This window comes from Purpureocillium lilacinum (assembly GCF_023168085.1).
Source record: "Purpureocillium lilacinum CBS 284.36 DNA, scaffold_2, whole genome shotgun sequence".
Taxonomy (NCBI): Eukaryota; Fungi; Ascomycota; class Sordariomycetes; order Hypocreales; family Ophiocordycipitaceae; genus Purpureocillium; species Purpureocillium lilacinum.
Genome location: NW_027072112.1, coordinates 4,774,230 through 4,799,735, shown reverse-complemented (window position 1 = coordinate 4,799,735; position 25,506 = coordinate 4,774,230). Strand labels below are relative to the sequence as shown.

General features: G+C 58.2%; 11 protein-coding genes across 11 annotated transcripts; 4 read left to right on the top strand and 7 right to left on the bottom strand.

Moving 5' to 3' along the window:
• Nucleotides 1-281: 281 nt before the first annotated feature.
• Nucleotides 282-1,043, top strand: PLICBS_003206 (uncharacterized protein; the record flags this gene model as incomplete). Its single annotated transcript, XM_018322941.2, has 1 exon — nucleotides 282-1,043. One exon carries the CDS (start codon nucleotides 282-284, stop codon nucleotides 1,041-1,043), a length of 762 nt encoding a protein of 253 aa, XP_018178171.2.
• Nucleotides 1,044-1,136: 93 nt separating this feature from the next.
• Nucleotides 1,137-4,466, bottom strand: PLICBS_003205 (uncharacterized protein; the record flags this gene model as incomplete). Its single annotated transcript, XM_065600178.1, has 6 exons — nucleotides 1,137-1,592; nucleotides 1,647-2,452; nucleotides 2,506-2,892; nucleotides 3,154-3,314; nucleotides 3,375-3,958; nucleotides 4,020-4,466. The coding sequence occupies 6 exons, from the start codon at nucleotides 4,464-4,466 to the stop codon at nucleotides 1,137-1,139; spliced, it is 2,841 nt and encodes a 946-aa protein (XP_065456250.1).
• A 1,390-nt stretch (nucleotides 4,467-5,856) lies between these two features.
• PLICBS_003204 (uncharacterized protein) lies at nucleotides 5,857-6,224 on the bottom strand (the record flags this gene model as incomplete). The annotated part of the gene is made up of 2 exons (XM_065600177.1): nucleotides 5,857-5,997; nucleotides 6,126-6,224. The coding sequence occupies 2 exons, from the start codon at nucleotides 6,222-6,224 to the stop codon at nucleotides 5,857-5,859; spliced, it is 240 nt and encodes a 79-aa protein (XP_065456249.1).
• A 750-nt stretch (nucleotides 6,225-6,974) lies between these two features.
• On the bottom strand, nucleotides 6,975-8,245 carry PLICBS_003203 (uncharacterized protein; the record flags this gene model as incomplete). Its single annotated transcript, XM_018322939.2, has 3 exons — nucleotides 6,975-7,289; nucleotides 7,420-8,002; nucleotides 8,082-8,245. 3 exons carry the CDS (start codon nucleotides 8,243-8,245, stop codon nucleotides 6,975-6,977), a joined length of 1,062 nt encoding a protein of 353 aa, XP_018178169.2.
• A 764-nt stretch (nucleotides 8,246-9,009) lies between these two features.
• PLICBS_003202 (histone-lysine N-methyltransferase set9) lies at nucleotides 9,010-11,125 on the bottom strand (the record flags this gene model as incomplete). Its single annotated transcript, XM_065600176.1, has 2 exons — nucleotides 9,010-10,971; nucleotides 11,024-11,125. The coding sequence occupies 2 exons, from the start codon at nucleotides 11,123-11,125 to the stop codon at nucleotides 9,010-9,012; spliced, it is 2,064 nt and encodes a 687-aa protein (XP_065456248.1).
• A 960-nt stretch (nucleotides 11,126-12,085) lies between these two features.
• On the top strand, nucleotides 12,086-12,595 carry PLICBS_003201 (mitochondrial 54S ribosomal protein uL14m; the record flags this gene model as incomplete). The annotated part of the gene is made up of 3 exons (XM_018322938.2): nucleotides 12,086-12,100; nucleotides 12,159-12,243; nucleotides 12,300-12,595. 3 exons carry the CDS (start codon nucleotides 12,086-12,088, stop codon nucleotides 12,593-12,595), a joined length of 396 nt encoding a protein of 131 aa, XP_018178168.1.
• Nucleotides 12,596-13,692: 1,097 nt separating this feature from the next.
• PLICBS_003200 (uncharacterized protein) lies at nucleotides 13,693-14,334 on the bottom strand (the record flags this gene model as incomplete). Its single annotated transcript, XM_018322937.2, has 1 exon — nucleotides 13,693-14,334. The coding sequence occupies one exon, from the start codon at nucleotides 14,332-14,334 to the stop codon at nucleotides 13,693-13,695; it is 642 nt and encodes a 213-aa protein (XP_018178167.1).
• Nucleotides 14,335-16,692: 2,358 nt separating this feature from the next.
• PLICBS_003199 (protein kinase ssp1) lies at nucleotides 16,693-17,438 on the top strand (the record flags this gene model as incomplete). The annotated part of the gene is made up of 4 exons (XM_018322936.2): nucleotides 16,693-16,695; nucleotides 16,768-17,031; nucleotides 17,117-17,373; nucleotides 17,429-17,438. The coding sequence occupies 4 exons, from the start codon at nucleotides 16,693-16,695 to the stop codon at nucleotides 17,436-17,438; spliced, it is 534 nt and encodes a 177-aa protein (XP_018178166.1).
• A 453-nt stretch (nucleotides 17,439-17,891) lies between these two features.
• Nucleotides 17,892-19,771, bottom strand: PLICBS_003198 (uncharacterized protein; the record flags this gene model as incomplete). Its single annotated transcript, XM_065600175.1, has 4 exons — nucleotides 17,892-18,836; nucleotides 19,188-19,306; nucleotides 19,356-19,467; nucleotides 19,529-19,771. The coding sequence occupies 4 exons, from the start codon at nucleotides 19,769-19,771 to the stop codon at nucleotides 17,892-17,894; spliced, it is 1,419 nt and encodes a 472-aa protein (XP_065456247.1).
• Nucleotides 19,772-21,699: 1,928 nt separating this feature from the next.
• PLICBS_003197 (uncharacterized protein) lies at nucleotides 21,700-23,570 on the top strand (the record flags this gene model as incomplete). Its single annotated transcript, XM_018322933.2, has 5 exons — nucleotides 21,700-21,914; nucleotides 21,995-22,274; nucleotides 22,336-22,547; nucleotides 22,601-22,868; nucleotides 22,920-23,570. 5 exons carry the CDS (start codon nucleotides 21,700-21,702, stop codon nucleotides 23,568-23,570), a joined length of 1,626 nt encoding a protein of 541 aa, XP_018178163.2.
• A 411-nt stretch (nucleotides 23,571-23,981) lies between these two features.
• Nucleotides 23,982-25,054, bottom strand: PLICBS_003196 (uncharacterized protein; the record flags this gene model as incomplete). The annotated part of the gene is made up of 2 exons (XM_018322932.2): nucleotides 23,982-24,601; nucleotides 24,661-25,054. 2 exons carry the CDS (start codon nucleotides 25,052-25,054, stop codon nucleotides 23,982-23,984), a joined length of 1,014 nt encoding a protein of 337 aa, XP_018178162.2.
• Between the last annotated feature and the right edge of the window lie 452 nt (nucleotides 25,055-25,506).

Sequence of the window (25,506 nt, the reverse complement as noted above, 5' to 3'; positions counted from 1 at the left end):
ACGTCACCCGTCTCGAAGCGGAAATGCCATGACATGCTGGTGCAACTATACAACGGCTGCTGCATTGTCGTCAGTCTCACGGATGGGGTAAGGCCCGTCTCCGGCCCCGCACCGGCCCGGCGTCCGGGAGCGGATCGGCCCAGGCTCCGGCCGTAGGGTCAGTCAGCAAGGCAAGACCCCCATCAACATTTCGCTCCGAGCCTCCATTCCACAGACTTGACTCTAAATTCGCGGTTCAGGCTCAGCGACCGGCCGGGCGTGTGTGACTCGAATCGACATCAATGGCAGCTCCGCCCTTTCGCGTCCTGCTCTTCAGCAAAACTGCCGGCTACCGCCACGCCTCCATCCCCGCCGCCCTCTCCGCCCTCACCCGCCTCTCCACCGCGTCCACCACCTCCAGCACGCCATTCACCGTGCACGCCTCCGAAGACGCCAGCCTGTTCACGCCCGAGTCGCTAGCCGGCTACCGCGTCATCGTCCTGGTGCACGTGTCCGGCACGTTCCTCTCTGCGTCGCAGCTCGGTGCACTGCAGTCATTTGTCCGCGGCGGAGGCGGCGTCGTGGGCGTCCACACCGCGTCCGTGGGGATGCCTTCCGATGGGGAGGATATCGTGGACGAAGATGGATGGTACCAGCGCATGGTTGGCGCGTCCTTTGCTGGACATCCGGAGCCGCAGATGGGTGTCATCAAGGTTGAGGATGCGACGCATCCGATCATGGCGCGGGGTTTGCGGGGCCTTGGTGATGGTCTCGAGAGCTTTGACGACGATACACATCGACGGAGGTGGTTCGATGAGTGGTACAACTTCAAGGAAAGCCCTCGAACGTTGTCCTATGTGCATGTACTCTTGTCAGTGGAGGAGGCGTCCTACCAAGGTGGCACGCTGGGTGACGACCATCCACTCATCTGGTGCCACGAGTTCGAAGGAGGACGGGTATTCCACACGGCCCTGGGTCACCTTGATGCCGCCTACGTTGATGAGATGTTCATGGGGCAGGTACTAAACGGTATCCTCTGGACGGCGAAGATGATCAATGTGTAAAAATAAAACCAATTGCAATGTGGCATGATCTAGCAAACATATTCCCAAATGCATACTCCGTCGCTCCGTCTATCCAACGTTCAAGGTCATGTTTTACATGATCAACTTGTGGCCGCGATACTTGGTCGGCTTCACCTTGGTGGCGCGGAACTCGGTCGTCCTCTCCGGGAAGCCCTTAAAGGACGCGGCAAAAGTACCGACCGAGTGGGCAATCAGTCGCGTGTTGACCTCCCACGCCGTGTGGTTCAGGTTGGTCAAGTCGTCACCGATCTGGTGGTAGTTGGGGTCGTACCAATCGCCCTGCTTGCCTCCAAACATGGCCTCCTCCTCCGCGGTCTTGATACCTTCGGCGCCGGTGGCGATACCGCCAGCGGGAATGCCGGCCCTGATGAAGCCGTCGTAGTCGGAGCGGCCATCAAAGGGGATCAGGGTGTGGTTGAGGCCTTGCTCTGTGTACCAATCGATGTAGAGATCTCGAAGCAGCTGCGAGCCGGCGGGACTCTCGTCATCGGTCGCGTTGTAGACCTGGTAGGCAAAGTTGGGCGAAGCCTGAACCGGTCAGCCAAGTCACGTCCTATCAGGGCATTGCGCGGGATTTCTCACCATCATGTCATAGTCACCAAAGAGTCGGATCTTCTTGTTCTCCTCCTCCGACAGGCTCTGGACATAGTAGTTGGACCCCAAGAGGCCCTCCTCCTCGCCAGCCCACCAGGCGAGGCGAACACAGTTGTTGACTCGGAACTTGGAGAGCTGAACGGCGACCTCGAGGACGGACAAGCTGCCTGATCCGTCGTCGTTGATTCCGGGGCCCTCCTCGACGCCGTCGCTGTGTCCACCAACAGCGACACAGTTGTTCGGGTCTCCATGGGTCGTCTGTGCGATGATGTTGGTGGTCATGATGGTGTTGACATCAGAGTCCATGTATGCGATCGAGTCGAGCGACTTGCCCTTCTTGAGCTTGTTAATGTACTTATCACCCAGCTCCTTGGACAGACCAAAGGTGGCAACATGGTGGTCATTTGGCTCTCCCAGGGTTCCGTGCAGATCACCCTCCTCGTTGTTGACCACGACAGCGGCGACAGCGCCAGCTCGTCCGGCCAGCTCGGACTTTGTGCCGAAGCTGCACTCGCCACGGAGCACGATGACGATGTTGTCGGTCACATTCTGGGGATAGTCGGAGGACTTGCATCCGCTCCCGTGGACGAGGATCAGGTCGCCATGAACGGGCTGCTTGTTCTTGGTCGGAGGGCTCAAGGAGAAAGCCGTCGCGGAAGGCACATCGTTGCCAATGATGAGACGCGCCTCGCGAACAGTGCCCGTGACAGCGGGAAACACCTGCTCAGTCACGTTGTAATAGCTGCCGAGGGTCGCAAGGACGGACTTGATGTATTCCAGCGTTCCGAGGTGCCCTACAACACGAGTTAGAAGCTAGTCGTCTCGCACACGGCGGCTCAAGACCTACCTCGGCTGCCGATGACGCGGGTCGGGTGGTTGTATTCTGACTCAGAGAGCTTGGCAATGTCATACAGGCGCTCGGCACGCTTCTTAAGGTTCGCAATTTCGATGGTGTCCTGCAGCGCCTGGGACTCAATCTGGGGCAGAGAGTCGACGTCGACATGGGCGGCGCCGGAGCTCCACTGGAGCTTCTTGGGCAGCTGGGGGAGCTGCAGAGGGATCTGCAGCGCAGAGGCGGTGCCTGCCAGGGCAATGGGGATCGCGCCGCGCATCTCGTCGTCGTTGTCTGGAGAATTGAAGGCGCGAGTGAGGAGGCTGGGTGTTGCAAAGAGGAGAACCGACTTGTGTGACTCGGCCGGAGCTTCTCGAGCCCGTTTCCGAAACCGGTCATCAGCTGTGCGAGCACGTCACTTTCCGCTTTTAGTGCGGCAGTACATAATACCCCTGGCGCGCACGTGCTGCAGCCTGGAGAAGCCCAGCCCCCACGCGTCAATGGTGCACAGCCCGCCTGCAAGAAGCGCGGACCACGATCGTCATTCATCTACTGTAACAACACCAACTTTGAAGCTGGACACGACGTCCTTTCGCACGCAATTCCCTCTTCAGCTCTCTGCATTCGCGCACGAGCTCTCCATAATTTCCCGTATAATAGCACCCACATCGAGCTTCCTCCCCAGGAACCCCTCCACGATCTGGATCTCCGGCACGCTGGAGCCGACCTCCAAGACTTGCTTCCGGAACAATCGCATCTTGTCCTTGTCCAGGATATTGCCTTTGAAGACTGTGGCAAGCATATCCGCCGCATATGCGGTGGCACTGCGCGAGCAGGTCAGTCGAGTGGTGAGGAATGGATGGAGCGGTTCATCGCGGGCTCACCTAACGTATGCAAAGAACCCGGCGTCGTAGTTTCTGAAGATGGCACCGAAAGCGGCTTGTTCCCATCCCCAGTCTGCGGGATCGCTTCCTTGGCAGCCCATGTCCCTCTTTGACGTATTCCACAGCATAGTTGTGTCCATGTCGAGGAGTTCCTGGTGGTTTGTCGGGGAGTGGATGCGAAGATCGAAGACGGCTCGCTGAATAGTCGCCATCATTGCGCTGGCGCCAAAGCTGCCCGTGCTTTTTAGAAGATCTTCCAGCATACTCGGCGGCAACTTTCCGTCATTGGCTCCAGCTCCAGTGTTGTCTATGCATGTGTAATGCTTTGCCATGCTGTGCAGAACGTCTGGCTGCCAAGTCAGGTACTCCATCACTCGGCTCGGAATCTCCACGAAATCTCTAGAGTGCGACAGCGCATATTTCGTCTTGGAAACAAGCTTGTGGATGCAATGGCCCATCTCGTGGACGATGATTCGCATATGAAGACGTTTCAAGAGGGTCGGCTCTGTCGGTGTCGGTTCGGGAAAACTACATATGAGCGCTACTGACGCACAATTGCGGGAGCCGTCGGCAGTAATGTAGCTCTTTCGTCTCTGTTAGATCGGAATGCCAGGTCTGAAGGGTTGTTGGGTCGTCAGGACTCACTGGCTCAATCTCCATTGTGTGCGCGTTTCGATACTTCCTATCCCTCTCATGCAGATCAACGTAGAGGTAACCCAGAAACTCACGATCAACATCACGGGCATCCCACACAGAATACACTCGAACACTGTCGTGCCAGGTCTCAACCTTTCCGGTGATCTCGCAAAAGTGCAGCTCAAACAGCCGCTCGTACATCCGGAGGATCGAACGCCAAGTGTGGCCAATCTCGAAGTACTCGGCCAGCTTTCCTTCATCAAGCTTGCGGCGTCTGGCACTCAACCTATTGGTATAGAATCGCCGATCCCAATCATCAATATGTGTTGCGCTTGACTCAGGCTCCTGGGATTTCTTTTGTTGCAGCAGCACCTGGTCTTCGGCTTTAGCGACCGGCAGCAGTCGCGTCGAAATGGCATCGAGGACGTCGTGTACTTCGTCAATGCCCCGAGCCATCTTTTCCTCCATTTTCATGGATGCATGGTTCTGCAATCCCAAGATCCGTGCAATCTCATCCCGCAAGGAAATGATTCGGTCGAGCGGGCTGACATTCCCCGGGTAACGCCGTCGGTATGCATGCTGATATCTCCTCCTCGATGCGCTGCTCTGGACGCAGCCAAACATTTGCGAGGCATGTGCGTCGCTGAATGTGACCCGATAGAGCACCTGCGCCGCACCATAGCCTTCATCGTCAGTTACTTTTTGGAGTGAATGAAGAAAGTGGGAGTCCACGCCAGTCAGTTCATTTCGGAGGAACCAGCTCCCCTCCATTTGAGTCCGACATTGTCTTTTGCGCGGCTGCTTTCAGCTCTTGAAGCTCTTGCTGGGCCGTCTGCAATCGCTCGCGCAGATCACCACTCTGCAGTGTGGACCCCGAGCGAACCATTTCGCCATGCAAAACTCGCAGGCAGTGCAGGTCCTGGGCGTCGAGTGAATCATCTCGGGACGCCTCTGAACGCTGAAAGACCGCATGAACCAGGTCCGCCACGTCTTTCCTCATAAGTTGCTCTGACGAAGCTGCCGAGATAATTTTCTGGGCTTGCCTGGAGGCTTCCCGGATTGCCGGGCTTAGGGAGTTATCGGCAAGCACGTGTCCCAAGATGCTCAGGCGGCATGATGCAGCGTTGGAGTCGTCCACCAGAGGGACCACTACATTGTGAAAGCTCGCCGCTGCCGAACTTATGGTCGCCACTAGCCGATCGCGAAGAGCGCGTGAGCTTAAAAGTATAGCTTTCGTCTCCTCTATGATGGAGCTCGGTGTCAATCCCGAGAATGAAGGAGGCTTTTGTTGACAGCCTGTCCAGCATTGGCCTTGACATGGCGAGGACATGGTGTTGGCACTGCTGTGAAACTCTCTTGTATCTTTCACGGGCTTGGTAGGATCCTGGTACACTCTGGTACGACATGTGTAATGCGACAGATCACGGCTAAGCAGATGGGGCGTACCATATGCCCAAGATGTCGCTGCTGCAAGTACGGTCGAAGAATCTGCCTCGACGCCCGACATCACGATGAGTGCCCGATGGGGGTCTGTTCTACTCCGCACTGGACAGTGGTAATTCCGTACAGTCAGACTGTAATGGCTCGCTGATCCAACGGCACGGCTTTGTCACTACACGTACATTGGCATGTCAAGCACTGTATGTTGGAGGGTGCACTCGGCATATTCACCAGTCGACTGCACTTGAAGATCGATGTGCCATACCAAGCAAGAGGCGATGCTCCACGTCCGGTCAAAGTTTTGCGTCAAGTGTCTCCGCCAATATGTAATACACCAAGGAGCTGTCCTGTATGTGATTAGACATCTGCCATTGACGATTCCCAAATACACCAAGCGCGATCACCGTCACCCGCTCTCCATCCAGTACGTCTCCAGAAAAAACGCAGGATGCGGCCTGAAGCCATAAAACGCAAGATAGTTGGCCGAGACCTCCTCCTGGCTCCTCCTCCTCGCCGCCGCCCTCTCCTTTTCCGCCTTTTGCTCTGCCTGTATTCACACACACACGCACAAACGCGTTAGCCACCACCATCTGCCTGTAATAAAACAGAAAGTAATAAAAGCAATTCATGTCGTTGCGACGAAGGGATGAGAGGGAGAGAGCAGGAGCAGCATACCAGCAATTGTGTCAGTCCCCCGCCGTCCACGCAGGCTTCTCGGTTCGCCGCCCGCGGCGCGACTTGCTTGACGCCCGAATTGATCTTGTCCAGCGCCATCGGGCTCAACACGAAACTCGTGAGGGGGTTCGAGGATCCTTTTCCTCGCTTCTAGAGGAAACGAGCTGCACCTGGCAGTTTTAAGAAGGTCAGCTATTGAGAACATGTCGCGACAATGGGCGGGTGCGTACAATGCACGAGTCAGCCCTACGTGCCACTCACTCACTACCGGCGTGTAATGGACGAGCCCAGCCAGCGACGGACCATCGGCGCGATGCGCCGCGATGATGGGCAAGGAAGGGGGATATAACTGCTATTCTTGCAGGCAGATGATTTTGGGTCTATGCGGCGCCGACCGTGAGATAAGCGCTTGCATATTGGATTTGCACCAAGGAGCCGGGCAGGGTGTGCTTTTTGGTTATGTCACTCGGATACTTTTCTTGGTCGTGCTCGGCCACTTCCATCCAGGAGGACGATGTATGGTCTCTTGGCCGCCGTGTCAGCTCCAGCCAAAGCCATGTAAGCTGACAGCACGCCCACCAGCGAATGATCCCAAGAGCCTCAGCCACGCAAAAAGTGTCTATCTTGCCATCGCTGGCAATTACTACGTCAGGGCTCGTCAGAGCTGATCCTCTGGCGCACACGTACGTAGCCCCTCGAGCCACAACGTCAATCCGCCCACAAGCACCGCCTCAGACACAAAGACTCGCGCGTACGAACGAAGTTCCTACCATCATCGCAGCGCCCGCTGAAACGAACCACGAACAACGCTCATGCTCCAGCCGGCTGGGGCCTTCACCCAACGCATCGCTACGACTCAACATGTAGCCTCTCGAGCACATCGTCGCGGCACACGGGCAGCAGCATCGCGGGGTTACACCGCACCGCCCTGTGGCCCGGCAGCGTGGCGGCGTAGTCGCAGCCCCAGCGCGCGCTCATGCCGTACGCGGGGAAGTCGGTGCTCACAATCTGGGCGCCGGAGCTGAGCGCGAGCTTTCGCCGCTCGATGGAGCAGCCGTCCCAGATGGTCCTCAGCGGCTCGTCGGCGCGCGTGCGCACCCAGTAGCCGCGCGTCACCTGAGTCCGGACGTGCTTCGTGTACTCGAGCGTGGTCACGTCGTTGAGCTGTGAGGAGGCCCCATCGTTGCCGTCAGAAAGCGGTCAATCTCCCAAACGCACTGAGGACGACGGGGCAAGCAAAAGTGGAAAGCCAAGCGGCAAACGGTGGAAAGTCGCGAGAGGGAAAGGGACATACCTTTTGAAACGCGCAGTCGGGATCACCAATGGGGGCGTTCGTAAACAGCACCCTCCCCTCGAGATTCGGCCTCCCATCGATATAGGCATCGCGAATCGGGTCAGGGAGCGCATTGTCCATGAGGAACATGATCCTGCCCCTCGCGCTCTCCAGGTCCGGCCACCCACGTCCGAGCACCGAGCCCTCGAGCGTGTCTCCCTCGCGGCGTATGTCGTCGGGCGTGATGAGCTGCGCCGGGCCAAACACCCTCCGGATCTCGTCGTCCAGCCCGTCCAGCAGCGTGGCATTGTCCCAGCGAATCACCTTGGCGCCGCCCTGCATCTCGCCCAGGCTCTCCGCCGTCTTGGGCTCCATCATGACGGTCAGCGGGACGGCTTCCGGGTGGTGGTCCATCCAGCGCTTGATGATGCGCAGGCACGACACGAGCGTTATGCAGGACGTCCAGATGTCGAGGTCCGGGATGTGCAGGACCTTGATGCCGGACTCGTTGTACGTCGGGCTCATCGGCGGCGAACCAGCAAAACGCCTCATGATGAGCGGGTCGGCGTAGTTGCCTCCTATCGGGTCGGCCAGGACATCGAGCCTGGGCAAGCCATCATTCACATGGTCAGCAGATTGAGCCTCATCGGCGCGTCACGCCGGGGAACTTGGATGAGCCGTACTCTAAATTGCGCACTCGCTGGTGTTTCAACTGGTTGGTGAGGCTCGCGTGAGAGTACCGCAGGTCCTGCGAGGTGTTGTACATGCCCTCTTGCCTGCTGCGCAGCGCTTCCGGCACCTCGAGGTGGTACGAGTTGTGCGTGCCAATGACCTGTATGTGGTTCATTCGCAACGCGCCCTTCGTCCACGTTAGCCCGCTCTGCGTGTGCGACGACCCATGGGCTTGCGACCGCACGACTGCCAAGAGGGCCGTCAGCGCTGAATCAAGTCAGCCACGAGACATTCCATAATGCGGCTGTGCAAAGATATTCTCACAGAACAGTACTGGCCCGTTGGTGGACTGTTTGAACGCGAACATGAAGCGCTCCGTCAGCAGTGAAACCCATGGCCTGGTCTCGCCTCATGACTCATTCAAGCTTACCATCATCTTCGCGGTGCTGTATTCACGAAATCTCGCACAAGAGACAAGACATTGACATTCATTGCACAAGCAACCGCGAAAGGCAGCCCGTGGCCTGAATTTATTCTTGACTCTTGCTTCCACGCTGCAGCCCGGGGCCACGTACAAACACTGGCGACCATGCCAAGTTCAGGCAAGAGCGGGTTGAAGGACTCGGCTCGCGGTGGGAGAAGTCAGGACATCAGTACTCTGACCCCTTATCATACGCAGGAAGCACGTATAAGCTCGTGTTGTGCAGTCGTGCCATCTCCTTGTCTGAGGTTTGTGGCCAGACTATCACGCATCCCTCGTCGTGACAGCATCTCTTAGGTTTGGGACTCAAGTATTCATCTACCTACTACTACTGGTACGACGCAGCTGCAATATTGTACATGCCGGGACTACACAAAATTATCACTTCCACTGGCGTGCGCCGGATCTTCGCACAAGGCCTGTAACCTAGGCTGGGACGTTGGAGACATATCGCGGCACTACTCGCCAGACAGCCTGGAGCTTACTCTCCGTGCCCGGCCGCTCCGCCGCAGCGCTCCGTCGCTCATGTCTTCCTTCATCCCCGCCTGCTTCGCTGTCGACGGCTCGACTCGCTTTAGGCACCGTCCGCGGGGCGCCTCATCCTCCTCCTCATCCTCTTCGTCTTCGCTCTCTTCACGTTCCATAACCTTGCGACCCCGGGCCCTGCGCTCGTCGTAGTGGTCAAGGAAACGATGAACCATCCGGTGATCCAGGATCCTCTCTTCCTTGTCTGACGGTCCCGCCCTCTCCGTCTTGGGCCATATGAACCCGTAGAGCTTCGAGTGCCGCTCACAACGAGGGCATGAAGCCCGGGTATAGTACGCGTTCTGCTGAATAAAATAATTCGTGCAATTGGTGCACTGGACCCAAGCCATCTCGGGTTCGGATAGCAATAAAGGCGTTAGGATGTAGTCCCCAGGGGTCCGCATGCGCGCCGGTGGCGTAGCTTGCTTTATGAACACGCGGCGCTGGTACTTCCTCGTCCTTGGCTGCACTGCCGCCTCGGAGTCTGCCGCAGGCTGCACCATGTCTGCCTCGGCGACTGTCTCGATGCTGACGGCGAGCGGAGCGACAGTCTTCTCTTGGTCAGTGGGAGGAGCAATAAGCGTAGAGGCGACGTCTACTATGGCCCGCTCTGATGCCATGATGGACGTCGTGTCTACTTCAGAGTGCTGGGACGACGGCGGCGATTGCAGGCCATGCGCGCTCTGCGGAGAGAATGCTCCTAAGTTCGCCGACACTGCTGTGTCACCATGCACCGTGTCCGCGCATGGGCCTGCCACTTCCAGCTTCTTCCTTGGCGTCTCTGGGATAGGCTCTGGGCTTTCCTTCTCTGGAGATGTCACATCCGTTTCCAACACGTCGCCGCTGTTCGAGGCCGTACTCCCGCTCACAGAGCTTCCTCTTGACTCGGCCGGCTCAGCGGGTGGCAGCTCCACAAGATGCTTGAGACGCTTGGCTGGAGTGATTGGAGGCGTGGCCATAGCATCGATCGTCCGCTTGCGACCAGAAGGCGTGACGGCATCCAGCATTGGGGATACTGCCGACGGCGATGATTCGTGCGCGTTGCTGAATCTCGAACCCTTGGTTCGTGTCTTGTACACGCGTGGGCGAATGACGGGTGTCACAGACGACGTCCGCGACGAGGCTCCGCCGATGCTGTCGTCCCTGCGTCGCCGCCGCAGTGAGTAGACGACGGGCTTTTCCGGTTCCTCCACGCTTGGCTTGATGGCCGCCGGGGCCCCATCCTCCGGCTGCCATCCATTACACAAGTTCCTCTCGCACGTCTGACAAAGGCATTCACAATTATCCTCGCCAAAGTAGCTCTCGCCATAGGTCACGGTGATCTCCTCGCCCACCTCAATCGGCTTCGTGGCAATGATCTCGATGCCGGCGTGGCTCGTCGTCATCAACTTGGCGTTGGCGTCGCAATCGTGGTTGGCAAACCGAGCAGGGCCCATAAACAAACTCGTGCACTTGTTCCGGGAGCTGACAACAACGCTAAAGTCCTTCTTACGCACGGCAATCTCCTTTTCCTCCTCGGGTGTCATGGTGACCTGGATACCCGAGAGGTACTTGATGGATTCGTTGCGCTTGATATAGCGCCTAGCAGTGATGCTTGCCTCGTGCGTGACAAGGGTGTATCGGTTGGTCGAGCTGACTTCGAACGGGCAGTCGGGCATGTAGATTTGGAGGTACCGCCGCAGGTGCCGACGGAAGTCGTCCTTTTCCTTGCTCGTCTTGAGGCTCCCGAGGAACCTCCTCAGTCCGTCCGTCGCCAGCAGCTTCTCCTCGGCGGCGTCCAGATTCTTGTTGAGTACAATTTCGTCCTGGACAATCTTGGCGATGACTTCTTCGCTCACGCCTCGCGATGGGTGGTACGTGGAGCGGTTCTTGGGGACGGTCGTCCAGTAGTAAACCTGCGACACCGATCAGCCGACAGCTGTCATGTTGAGCGCCGGCCACACTCACATGGTCGACGAGAGCGTCGGTCAGTATATCATCGTACGCGGCCAATTGAGCAAGCGTCAGGCGCTGCCTCTTCGCCGCCGTCGCGGCCTTGGACAGTGGCATGGTGCTGGTCGATCGCCCGAGACCAAGCCCTCGTGGTTGAGGAAAGGAGAGCTTCCGGCCCGAAGATCAAACACGGCCTGAATACCGGTGCGAAGCACGACAGCAGCGCCGACCAGACAAGTAAATGAGCCTGGTGACAGTCCAATGCCCGCGTTGTTCTGTGCCGTGGCCCGACGTGAGGTTCGCCAGGCGTCACGAACACGAACAGGAGCAAAAGGAGGCGGGCGGTTCGATCAGCTCACGGGCCGCATCAACGTCATCGGCGGCTTCTTCTCGCGCATTCAAATGTGCCAGGCTGGTCAAGGAGGAACGGTCACAAAAGAAATGAGGAGCGAGGAGGACGTGAAAGGGAGCGAAACGTCCCTCCTCAGCCGAGCGGTGCCAGTGGTGGAGAAATGAAGTGAGTGGTCGAGATGGATGAGATTCATCATCATCTGGTTCGAAATGCGAAGGAAGTGCAGGGTAATGGGGGGGGCGCCGGCGCTCCGAGAGGCAGGAAGCTGCGCATCAGGAGCGCACCAGCCCACTGCCTCACTCACCACGGGCAGCTTGCAGCTTCCTTGCGTGCGCGGGCCTCCAGCCACCCCGGGAGCTGGAATTTGGCTGCTGGCCGGGCGACCGTTTCTGCGGCCAGACTGGGACCAGCCTGCGGCCAGTCAGTGGCCTCGCAGCGGGGCGCAGAGTCGCGCCAAATGCACCAAATGCAGGGGCCACATCCTCCACTTCTCAGCGGTAGCCTCGCCGGGCTTTTGGCGGGCGCGCCGGCCTGTAATTGGTCGCCGAATGGCTGCCATTCGAAGTCGGGTGGAATGTAACTCAACGCAGCTCCAGCTCCCACCAGACACGTGACCTGCCAGCGTGCGTCGAAAAGTCTCAACGCCAGAAGCCGGCATTTCGCGATCGCGAGATTGGGGATGCTCGACAGTTGCTGGCCATTGAAGCAACCGCACCACAGCCAAGATGATTCAATTAAAGGTACTTGCACTAGTGTGGACATTTTATTCCGCCTCTTTAGTGCTAATTGATTATGCAGACGATGCTCAACTGCATCGACAACTCGGGCGCCGCCCTCGTCGAATGCGCCCTGGTCGTCGGCCAGAAGCGACACGCCCGCATCGGTACGCCCCCGCAACTCTCCAACACCCGGCTACGAACCCCGAAGCTAACTACTCAGGTGACCGCATCGTCGTCGTCGTCCAGGAGCAGCGAGGCGCCTCCTCCTCCGGCATGGCCGGCATCTCGGCCGCCGCCAAGGTCAAGCGCGGCGACATCCGCCACGCCGTCGTCGTCCGCACCCGCTACCCGACCCAGCGCCGCGATGGCTCCGTCGTCCGCTTCGACGACAACGCCTGCGTCCTGCTCAACAAGTCCGGCGACCCTGTCGGCTCCCGCATCAACGGCGTCGTTGGCGCCGAGCTGAAGCGCAAGAAGTGGAGCAAGATCTTGTCCATGGCGCCCATGCAGGCGTAGAGGGGGCGATGGCAGAGACCGGATGTGCTGGGGAGATTGGGGAGATGCAGCTGAGGATTGACGGAATGAACATACCCGTGTACGAGTGGGAGGCTGTACAACTACAAAGACTTTGGCATCTGCGAGGCGTTATGACGAGCGAAGAGCTCAATCTCCAAATACAATCATAAACATTTCAACACGACCGTCACGTACATTGATGTCGAGCCCTGCGTGAAGACCAAAAAGTGCAATTCTTGAACGCAGGAGGGCGAAACTTGATGCTGCGCCAGTCCACCATACCCAACCTGCCATCTCTAGTGGCTCATGGCCACGATGGACAGTGACGCTGGGTTGGCCGCGTTGCGATATTAAAACGCCTGTTCCATGACCTTGCCAGGCTCCTTGACGCCACCTTCCAAAAACAAGAGAAAAAAGAGCAAAAGCTATCGAGAGATGCCAAGTCCGGCCGCTCCGTCACCCAAGCCACCCCTCGCCCTCATGTCCAGAAACAACCGCCCGTCGTCGGGTATCCATTCGTCAAAGTCGTTAATCGAAAATGTGACCGCATTCGCAGCAAACATAAAACAGTTTCTTGCGACGCAACCACGTTAGTGAGATGTTTTGATGAAAAGTCGGACCCAAATAAACAGAATGCAGATCCAAGTCCCCAGTCTAAAAATGAGGCCCCGCGATATCGAGATGGTTGGCTTACCATGCCAGTTTCGGCGCTGCGCTCCTGAGATTGGAAAAAGACGGCCTCCTCGTGATTGCAGCGAGGGCATGTCTTGTTCGATCGTGGAAGCTGTAGAGTTGACGTTGAACGCCGTGTCAGCCAGCAGCTCTCATGGGGTGAGTGAAGAACTTCTCAAAAAGCAGAGTAAGCAGGTCACAGTCCACCTCGCCACCAGCAAAATGCTTTACCACATTAGACACCCCCAGCCGACAACATCAGGTACCATGGTCAAGGGACCGAAATCCCAATAATGGTACAGCAGAAACGTAGAATGCCTGTTGTGCACTCGCCAAGTCTCGTTTTCGTTCGGATTTCGATTTTTGGCGCTCCAGCAAAAACGTGGGCATCGTTGGACCGGGTTCGATGGCTCGGGCGATCGGATTTAGACGTCCATGACCATCTCGTCGTAAAAGATTTCGTGCAGGAGCTTGAAGTCGACCTGGGGCTTACGCTCCGCCTCAAGCTCCTCGATGTTGCGGAGTATCGTCTGGGTCGCCTTGATGGTCGCCTCCTCGATGTCGCTGCCATCCCAGGCGGTGAGCGAGTCGCAATCGTCCGAAGAGTTGTCCATGGCGCGAGCCACCTTCTGGAAGCTGTCGAAATCCTCTTCTTTGATCTTGCCAAACAAGGGTTGGTCAAGAATACTGTCGGTGGTCTTCGCAGGCTTGATTTCAAAGCAGGCAACAATTTCGGCAGGAGTATCGCAAAAGGCACACTCGATGGCATTGTTGCACAAAAGACAAAGCGACGGGGCCGGACTAACCGTCGGATCAGAGCCAACATCCTGGGTCACACCCGCGGTCTCTCCAGCCGAGTTGTTGAGAACATTGCGGAAGACGCAGGTGGAGGCTGCCTCCTCGGTGTACTGGCAGGTGCGGCAGGTGAACTGGAGCTTGTGGGCATCCTCGTCCTCCTTGGGGTAGAGCATGTTGGAACACTCGGAGCAGAAGCGGAACGTGATCTGCTCGAGCTTCTTGCCCTCGCCGACGTCGTCCTGGGAACCGGTGGACTGGGGAGTCGCCATCTCGTCGTTTGCGTTGGCGTCGGTTATAGAGGCGGTGTTGACTATTGTCGACTTTTCGTGCTCACAAAATTGCAAGCAGGGCGTGTATGTCTCGCGCGTTACGCGACAGACGTCGTCGATGCCGGAGGCAAGTCGAGTGCGTGGCGACGGGAGGTTGATAATGGAGAGAAGGAGACGTCGGGCTGCGGACAGACCGATGTGACTCTCACTTGGTGGATGGAAAAATCTCGGGTGAAGAGCGTTTGCCGCCACGGAACCTTGGAGGCAGGGGCGGGAAGGCGCTTGTGGGTGGGGCACTTGTCAGGCAGCCAGCGAGGGCAGTCCACTTTGGGGCTGAAGCTGGAACCTTGCAGATGCAGCGGACGGATGGAGGGGTGGTGCTCGCGCGGTGCTGGCGGGAGGCTTGGCTGCCGCGTGCGGGTGCGAGGTGATGGTGGGGACGGGTTTGTGCAGGGACGCGAGACGTCACACCAAAGACACTGAAGATGCCCTTTGCGTTTTGCTGCCTGCATGGTTAGACGCGGATCGAGGGGATGAAGCAGGCGACGGCGAGCACTACCTCGTGCGTGCTGAATAGGATGCAAAGAAATGCTTTGCGGATTGTCTGCTGATGCGGACGATGAATGCTGCGAAGAGGTTCGCGTGCGTTGAGATGCGTTGGTGGTGGTGGTGGTGGTGATGCAGTCGCGCGGGTTTGGGTGTGATGCGAGTGCGTGTGGAAGAGGAAAGAAAGAGAGGTCACAACAGGGACCGCTGCGAAACGCGTTTATACCCTGGGCCCGGTGCCAGTGCAAACGGACCTGGCCCAGCTGGCCACGGGGTCCTGTTCAGCACGCAGTGATTCAACCTTCACTCGCGCAGGCCAGCGCTGGTGGGCGCCGGAACAGAGCAGAGCCGCCTCACCTCAGGCACCGACTGAACAGGCGCAGAGGCCCGAATTACTCGTTCACTGGCGACCTTGGGCACCTGGGGGGGTCGCCTTGGGCTCTGAGGGCCCTGAATGCACACGTCGAGCAGCGACGCCTGCCACGGTAGGCCCGGGTTGGTGGACAGCGTTCGGTGAACAGCTGTCAGCAAGGTGCGTGGGCATGCGGCACCGAAGCAGCTCAGATCGCCTGTGCCGGATCCAACGCACAGCTGCGATGCAGAGATTCCAGATGCCAAGGCATGAGTATGTGTGCTGAAGGGCAATATGCGAGTATATGCATGCGAATTTGATGCCCGTCTAAGACGAACCCTGCGCAAGACCGCGCTGTGGCCAACTGCGAAATAGCCCTAATCTTCGGCTTCAGCCGTGCGTCTCAACCATGTGCTGGCAGACTGCCAGCACGGGGTTGTCGTATCTGCCCGCTTCGCAAACCACGCTCAGTTTCTCCAGAAGCGAGCCGCCAACCCGGAATTCGGGAATGACACTGGGGATGTGGGCAGTTTACAGTAACCACGGACGGGTTCGACGAGTGGCCCGCCATCCCACATCCTCAGTTGTGGCCCCCCCGTCCTCCCAGATCGGCGGCGACATGTTTCTCGAAGCCAGCCATTCAGATGTCTAGGCCGCCCGATTCACCCACTCGGGGTTGCCTCCCGTGACCCGGAAAGCAAAATCCTTCTCGTGGTTTTTGGTTCCCGGAGCCGAGGGCAGCAGCAGCAGCAGCGTGCGTGTGCACCTCGAGGGCGCCGCATGACCCCCCTGGCCGGCCCTCGAGCTGATTGCCCACCTCCCCGGGCCCCGACAGGTCACACGCCCAAAACCAGTAGGTTCCCCTCCGGGCGCTGACGAAGACACGCCAGCCCACTGCCCAGGCGCTGGAGACCCAAAGCGTGCGGGCGGGCTGGTGGCAGCCGTCTGGCTGGCGCTGTGCGCTACCCGCAGGTGGCTAATAAGCAAGCGCAGCCGCTGGACCAGAGCCCCCAAGCGCCCCCCCATCCACCCCCTTGGCCGCTAACGCTAACTGACCCTTCACCCCACCAACCCACTCCCGACCCCGCCTTCTGCGCACCCAGTCCCCTTCGCCGCGCCAACGCAGGGCCAGCCAACCACTGCGCTGTCCACGGCACGTCATTGCTCGCCAGTCTGCCCCAGCTCCAGTTCTGGCGGCGCCCCCCAGACAAGACAGAGCCAGGGCAGCTTCACCACCACCAGCGCCGGAGCTTCTCCTCTTTCTTAAACCCCCATCCATCCCCTTCAGCCTGTGCGACAAGAGCCCGTTCGCCTCTCTCCACCCCCGACGAGCTTGCAGCCCGCCATTGCTTTGCTTATCTTCACCCGTTCGGCCTGACCCTCGCCGCAATCGTACGAATCCGTCAACCGTCGAGCTCTCCCGCCGCAGCACCCCCAAGACACCAACACCCATCGCGACAATGGTAAGCTCCAGCCTCGCCACCCCTCCCCGAAGCTCCCCCGCGCCGCGCCCTTTACTGACTGCCACCGTCCAGGCCGACACGGGTCTTCCCCCCAACTGGGAGGTCCGCCACTCCAACTCCAAGAACCTTCCCTACTACTTCAACTCGGCCGAGAAGGTCTCCCGGTGGGAGCCTCCGCAGGGCACCGACACCGAGAAGCTCAAGCACTACATGGCCGCCAACCACAGTGCCGGCGCTCGTCCTGGCGCCGTCCCCGGTGTGCCTGAAGGCAAGATCCGCGCCGCCCACCTGCTCGTCAAGCACCGCGACAGCCGGAGGCCCAGCAGCTGGAGAGAGGTAACGTGACCCGCCTTGCCCTGCGCGCGCGACGCGAGGACCGTCGCCACACGCGATAAGCCGAGACTGAAGCTGATGAGCGTAGTCCGAAATCACGCGATCCAAGGACGAGGCCATGGAGATCATCAAGGGCCACGAGCAAAAGATCAAGTCCGGCGCCATCTCCCTCGGCGATCTCGCCCCCACCGAATCGGACTGTTCGTCGGCTCGCAAGCGCGGCGACCTCGGCTACTTTGGCCGCGGCGACATGCAGAAGGAGTTTGAGGACGCCGCATTCGCCCTCAAGCCTGGAGAGATGAGCGGTATCGTGGAGACGGCCAGCGGTCTGCACCTGATTGAGAGGTGAGGAGACCTGGCACAGCCCGTCCGATGTAATGGTTGCTAATCCTCGGCACAGGTTGGAGTAGACAGGAGCAGCTGCGAAGCCTAACAAAACGATGCAAAACGACTCCAGTTGTGTCTTTGAATCAGCGGGAGGGACCAAAAAAAATTCAACAATGGCCTGGGAAACGACCACATCACGAAGGATATCCCTATTTACGAGCTGCACTAGGCACATTTCGACGCAGGGCCGCAATAGGCTCAGTGGTGAATCAATCTTGTGTGGACTTATGGTCCTGTACCAATGTCTAGTTTTTGCCAGAGATGCAAGACAGCCGCCCCCTTTGCAACTCCAACATGAACGCCCCTCGGCTTGCGCCGCCCTGTGGTATCGCCCCATCAAAGCCAAGCAGACAGGTGCTGTCGATGCACGCGCGTCGCTCCCCTAAATGCAAAGCTCCTGTGTATCCCCGATGCCGTGATATGCTGCCGTTGCGCCACAACGCCACAACTCCAAGCTCTCCCAACTCGAGAGGGTTTTATCCCTTCGCGATGCCAGTGACCATTGCCTTGAAAGGCTCAACTGTTGTCAGCACCACTGTTACGACACCGAACACAACCATGGACAGCGCCGTGTACGGCGCAGCCCGACTATTTGTCTCGTACATGTATGACACGCCCATGGCCGCGCTGTTGATACCCGAAGTAACTCCTGCTGCGACTGTCATGACGTTGTCTTCGCCAGCTGTGCCCGAGGTCTCACCTTCCGTACTATCAGACCACCGAGACACAGGTTGCAATTCGACGGCCATTTCGCGGGTGTTCGAGTTTGGAGGGTGCCGCTGAACTCCTAACCTGTCAAGGACGAAGGGAAACATTAGCTGTCCAAGTATACCGTTGCTGACGACGATCATCGCGTTGACAGCCACGTTCCCTCCCACAGCTGTGATTGCGGGTTTGGACAGGGCTAGGGTCGTGCTCCTTGTAGAAAAGGCAAGGGACTCAGGGGCCGCGAGCGCCAGAGAGTGGGCAATAAATACCGACAGGAAGACATTTGCCGCGGCCGCGCCGACACAGACCACAGTGACGGTGAAGCCCTTTGTGCTGAACAGCTGACGACGGCATTCGTAGAGCTTGAAGCCCCAGGTGAAGAGGCCGCACTCCAGAAGAGACAGCGCCAAGTCGCCAGCGCCAAACCAGTCCTTGCGGTTCTTTGGCAAGCGTTTATTCGTGACTTGTGAGATCCAACGAGCGTACTTTGGCAAGCGTTTTCGCGTGACTCGCGAGGTCAACAGAGCGTACAACGGAGTGCCGCTGCTCAGAGTCTCGAGCACTTCTTTGAGGCCGCCGTGCTTCAATGCTGCCTTTGACCTCGTGTAACAGATTAAGAGAAGCGTAGTTCCCAGAACCGGATTCATTAGTGTCGCTAGCACGCTCTTTACCTTGGGTTTCGATCGTAAAGCCGAGGACGTCTTGAACAGCAGCTGAAGCCGCACCATCAATGCCCAGATAAACCAGATGACGAACGCATCCAAGCATCGCTCATCTTTAGTGCCGGCGGCGACAGGGATACCCACTAATAACATCCCAAGGAAGGCCAGGATGATGGCACAGTTGTCGCTAAACAACTTCCCAATTGGACGTCGGGGACCACTGGTCGATAGCACAGGTGAAGTTGGGTGAGTCTCAGGCTGCGCAGAGGGATATCGCGGGCTTCGTAGCCAAGCTCCAGGCGATGGTGGTTGCATGAAAGGTGCTGGTGGTGGCAGCGGTCTTCGTATCCAGACCCCGGGAGACGGTTCTCGTAAGTGCATCGCAGCCCCGACTCTACGGACTGTCCTCCTGCGGCGTCGGCCAAAGACGGGGGCAATAGCGTCCGTGAGCTCATTGACTACCCATACCATTGAGGCTGAAGTCAAGAGGACACCAATCCAAGACGCGACGTTCGTGATAACTATTTCACGTTAGCTCGATGGCCTCTGAGCTGAGGAAGAAAAACATACCGAAGGCTCCAAAGACGCGAACAATGTCGTGACTGCTCAAGATATCGGAGTGTTTCGTCAAACAGATAGGTATTGAGAAGCCGATGCCGAGATTGGCATTGATCAAATCCATCTACTTAGTGTTAGCCCAGTGCCCTCAACCGTTCCATCCACTGTGGTCGCGAAGGACGTACCTTGGGCATGATATGCTGCTGGTAGACAATATCGACATCGGCAAACAGGTAGCTAGCCCCTGTCATGACAACAAAGGCGGAGAGCATGGCCAGAATCGATGCGTAAAACTCAAGATGCGATGGCGCGAGAAGGCGACTGAAGCCCCAGACGATGAGCTCGCTAGTCAAGTAAATGACTCCGAGCCAGAAGATTGTGCCGACGAACCTTGCCGTTTCGCGCCATCGTTCTCGCCAAATCCCCATGCTTTCTGGCGTAGTTGTTTTCTGTGTACGAAATGAATGTGATTGGTAGCGAATGTGTGATCAAGATGAAAAGTAGGGAGCGGGGCAGTGAGTGACTGTGCGTGTGCTTCGCAGCGACTGAAGATATCTGCCAGAAGCCATCGGGGACTGACGTTGAAATATCAAGTCTTGATGACTCCATGGCAGTGGTCGGGGTGAGGCGCCGTTCACTGTACAACCCCGTATCCTCCGAGCAGCCTGCGTGCTGGCATGGTGGTCAAGAGTTGTGCGTAGAACCGCACTCAAAATCTTATGCAGAAGTACGTACGACTGACTGTGCTGCCCCCCTTCAGCCGACCGCAGCTTTTGGTCCGCCTGCTCCGCGTGATCAGGTTCAGGGCTGAGGCTGTGAATAAGAGTTAGACATGAAACAGGGCCTGAACAGACTGCGTGGAACATCGTCATTTATATGTTCAGTCTCATTGTTCGGGCGCTGTTCGTCCCCTTTTGCAAGGCGGACATGTCCACACGACCCTTTTTCTTTGTAAGGGGTTCACGCCTCGGTAACCGGGCTGACCGTGCTTTAGTCTCTTGATAGCACTTACCATGGACAGCTTAGAGGCACCTGCTACCGTGAGTCTGAATGGCCCCTTCGTTTCTTTCCCAGATGCTGCGCAAGACATCAGGCATAATCACCCTGACCGTAGAATTGTGCTATAGAAGCGCCGTGACCAACATTCGTGAGATTGGCGGCTGTGATATCGTAGAGGCGGGTTCGGATAGGCCGTTGGATGGTTCGCGGAGGCGTCCGGGCAATCTACACGGGCTTTTATACATTTTGACCCTGCGGATATGCTCGGCTGCCTGAGCGGCTCGGAGATGGTGAGCATGGCCCAGTATTTGTGTAGAATTCATGCCTAGAGCCGGAGCACCGAGGTGACTTCATTACCCAGGGCCATGCCCACAGAAGGCATCAGAAGACGGAGGTATGCTATTCCACAGCATTTGACGCTGCGGCACGTTGGACGGTTCCAAACGGGCCGGCGAAGCGAGGAGCCACCGGATTCGCAGCATGATTGGCCTCGGAGCGGACTCGGTGTGTTGCAAGCGTTGAACGAGGCCTCATTCCCGACGCCTTGTTCCGAGGGCTGTGGTGGTATTCCAAAGAGAAGAAATAGAGTTAAACTGGCCACGACGAGTCCGCGTTGATGTGCGATCTTGAAGACTGACGGTAAGTGAGGTTGAAGATGGCAGCGACACGACCTGTTCGAATTAGGATGCAGGGTTCGGGTGCATCCTTCCTGATTTGTCGCGGTGGCGCTCCTTCCCTGTTGACAGATGGATCATGGTTCAGGACCACGGCACCAGCCTGAAGCCACTCCCGCAGCAGCTTCAGGGGCGTAAGAGCGCCTGCAGCCGCCGCAGCCAGCGGAGCGGGTGCCTGTTGGCGACGCACAGGGACGCCCACGCGAAATTGACAGTGGACGGAGGCCCCCGCCAACGCAAGGAAGCCCCTGCGGCCCTCCATCAATCATCAGCCTCAGGGTGCCCGTGTCACCTGGAGGAGATGCTGTGCAGCCATCCATGGATCTATCAATTTGATGACCTCCATGCATCCCGCACCCACCGCCAACCCCACCGAGCACGGCCTCGCGATACACAGACAACGCGCTTTCGCGCCCTCGTTGATGACCGTGTTCCCGGCGTTTGAGTGTGCCGTTGCTGCCCAAGCGACCTCTCGAACTTGACGACACGATACCGAGTAACGCCCTGCAGATTTGCCCCGTCCTCGGGTGCGCCCATAGGAAACCGACGCCGCCGCGCCAAACGTTCCCAGCTCCAGATCGCGAGGCCCATCCCCAGGCCGCTGGCTGACCGGCCCGTACGACGCTCCCACGGTGACCGGCACCTTGTCTTGGGAACGCCACTTCGCTTCCTCGCAGGCGGCAATGGACCTGGCATCTTCAGCCAGCAGCAGAGGCCCCGGCAGTCGTCTGTCGGCTGAGGCCTTGCTCCTCGAAGCAGGCCGGGCGTCAGGGCTTAAGCTGCCCCGGGATGACCTGAGGCGTGCCCTCGCCGACACGGAGCACGGGCATGCGCTGGCGGAGTGGGCCGTCACGCACCTTGGCTCCGACACTCTCTTGAGTGCCGATGAACTTGCTCTGTGAGTGCAACGACGCCCGCGAGATCCCACGTGACACCTGTCTCAGGAGAAGCCGACGAGAAGCGCGCTGACGTTGGCAGGTATACGGCACTCGACAGGAGCGGCCAAGTTGATAGGCTGGCTTCCATGTACGACCTGGCCGAAGTGCAGGCCATCAACGAGGCAGAGCTGCGAGCAGCCATCGACGAGTTGCAAAGGTCGACGAGCACCATCAGCAAGCAGACTCAGACATTACGCCAGCAGCAGGATGCACTCTCGCGGCTTCTCAAGAAGCAGGCTGAAAGCGACGTCAAGAGACGCGACTTGGCACATGCCAGGCGGCGCAAAGCTGAGGCCGAACGCAGGCAGATTGCACATGAGGTATGGAACACTCCTTGTTGACAATCGAAGAACTTCTGACATGATCTCATCCTGCGAACAGGTAGAGCAGCTATCTCAGACCCTTGCGTACAGGGTCGCAGATCTGGAGCAGCAGGCCACGGATGCGGAACCGGAGCTTCAGGCTGCTGTGGACGGCGCCTTTAAATCTGACGACAAACTGCTCTCTAGCCTGCAGAAACTTGGCTGGGAGCTGGATCGGCCAGACCCCGAAGAGGCACAAGCTGTCGACGATATGCGGGAGGGCTGCATGCGGTATGGCTCCGCGTTCTACGGCACGTGTGCGGTGATGGACTGACATTTCGCAGGCTAATCAAGGCCACTGTTGAGACGGTCCGCACAAAGCTGGATGCGGTCTATTTGGATACACTCGCCAACGCTGAGCGCTCGGGAAAGACAAAGCCGGCAAGTTCTGAGGAAGTGAAGGACCTGCAAGAGGAAGTTGAATCACTCTACTCCGAAATCCTGCCAGTTGCACAAATGTCTGTTGAGCAACAGCATCTCGAGCCCGCCTTGGCATCCATCACTGCGCAAAGCGGCCAGAGTCTCAGGCGCACTGCCGCTGCCGTTGCCTACGTATGTGGGCAGCATATCTCATCAGCAAGCGCGCTTACTGACCAGTAACAGATGGATGCGTGCTTGGAGTACCTACTGGACAGAATCGACCGTCTTCACTCTCGCGTCACTGCTCGGAAGTCTCATCAGGCTGCTACGGCAGCAGTTGGCTCGACCGTCCATGCCGAAATCGCAACGCAGATTTCCGCAACATCATCGCAAGAGGCAGCGCGGGTGCCCGCCTCTCCTGTCCGCCAGCCGTCACCAGTCCGTATCCGCCACGACGCCGCCGGCTCCCACGGCCGGCGACGGTCGCTGACTCCTATTGACGAAACTCCGCTCGAGGCGCTCTGTACGAAACTCGCCATTTCGTTGGACGAGGACGATGAAGCCAAAGAACGGATTGCGTCGCTGGCCAAAATCCTCGCCGACCGTGCGCAGAAGAGTACAGAAGTTGCACGTGGTGCCCAGGACAGCTTTGAAGCTACAACCATGTCCCAGCTCCGCGATGCTCGCCTGGCAGTGCAGCTGCTCAAGGACAGCATCCTGGCGGAGAGCCCATTTGGACAAGTCACACTTGTCGATTCAGAGATTGATGGGTCCATCGCCATTCTGCAGCAAGAGGTTTCCAAGGCTCAGGAAAGATTGCGTGAGGCTGAGGGACAAGGGCTAGCTTCTCGAAGCATGAAGCGGGACGAGCTGATCCAGAGATGGGGCTCATGATGGCGGTGTGAGGCAGGTTTACGAGGCTCGGGTGCACTGAATAATTGGGAACATCTGAACATGTGGCGATGCTGCCATGTGCTGTGATTGATTGTATTCGCAATCGCGTGCTCAGGGTCCCTCAACCTCGGGTTCGAGACGGGTTGCTTAGGCTGTCAAGATCCCCATGTAGCTTCCTTCCTCTCAAGGGAGTCATCATTGGTGTGTACATTGCTCACGCGCGTGCGCCATGACCGCTGAGACTCCATATCAAACTTTTCAGTCCATCGAAAGTACATCAAACAGGAATGGTTGCCCCAAATTGTCAACCTGATCGCTTCACTATAGTCTCCCGGACATGATGAGGTGGTACATTGTGCGTTCGACCTCTTCCCCAGCCCTCTCCGATATGGCCCTTTCTCCGGAAAGCGCTTAGTCTCTGGTAGCTCGCTCCAGTGCTTCCAACTCGGCTCTTCTACCGGCGGTATAGGCGGCCACCTCGTTCATCGTGGTCGTACTGGCGTTGCGACCTTCACCCAGGTGGTGCACTGCGATGCTCACTGTCTCCTGCAGGGGCGTTAGTCTCTCGAGACAAGACGTCGCGCCGAGGAGTCGCAGAAAGCCCGTGGCTTGTCCAATGTATTGCTCCACTTCGTTGATCGTCAGGCGGTGGCGGTCGACCGCCGCCAGGCTGGCCATGCTGGACAGCAGCGCTGTGGCAGCTTCGTGTCGTTCGCGAGGACTTACCGCCAGAGACGAAGGGATGGCGACAGGAGGGAAGTCGTCACGCTCTCGCAGGACCGATACCCAGCGCACGAGGTCGACTGCTTCGGCGCAGTCCCAGCGGTGCTGTGCCAGGACGTCTGGGAGCGCATGCTGCGCGAACTGAAAGCAAGCTACCTCCAGGAGGGTCTGCATATATGCCATCACGCCGTGCTGTATCCTCTGAGGGAGGTGCGTCAGGCTCTCGAACTGGTACGACGGGGCTAGCTGTGTGTCTGCCTGCAGCACCGAATCGTCGTTCGCAGGGGCCGTCTGGGCCGTAGGTACCGCTAGTCCGGTCAACACGTTGAACAGGAGTAGGAATTGGCGTAAATTCTTTTAGACGTACTTTCTTCTCTCGCCTCCCGTGAAGCACGAAGCAGCACCGCGACACGAACGTCAGCAGACGGTATCGCCGCCGCGTCAAACTCACTCTTGATGGGCGTCGTGCCCCGTCCATACGCCGCAACGGCAGCTAGAGCGCGCGCTTTCAACTGCTGAAAGTACTCGTTCGCCTTTTCTTCGGAGCAAAAGAGTTTGTTAGCCCGCAGTATGGCTGTGTCGGACAAGAACTTGTCCCTGCCGTACTTTTTCGCCAGCCCCTTGATGGGGTCGTGTTCCAGGATCGCGCCGTCTTCTTCCAGCTTCTTGCGCCGTTGGGGGTGCATTGCGGGGCCTAGGACCTCCTGCCAGGCTTCGTAGATGGCCAGGTGCCGCTTGTACATTCGCTTCACGTTCGGCATGTTGATTGTCTTGAGTGGCAAGGCAAAGCAGGGAGGTAGGTAGGTTGGTGGTGCTTAGAGGGGGCGTGCTGGAAGAGTGAGGAGGTGATGTCGTTGCAAGGGAATGAAGTTGACGGAAGAAGAAAGGCAGAAGCAAATGGAAGCAGCGAAACTTCTGTTTCTTTTGAACAGGAAAGGGATGAAATTGCGCCACAGGGCTCTGTGCTGAGTGACCGCTGCGAATTGCATCGGCCTGGCAACATTAAGGATGGCTGTTCAGGACCCCGTTCAGCCGCCTCAGGCTATCAGCTCTTGGGTCCCTGTAGCTACCCAGCGCTCAACCGTGGCAGCTGTTTGCAAGCTACGGGAAATCTGTCGAGTTGTCGTTGTCTTGCGGGTGCTTCGCGCGCTTCATCCATGGTGCATGTAACGCCCGGATCTTGCCGCTCAAGCCCAGCCCATAACGTTGCGAG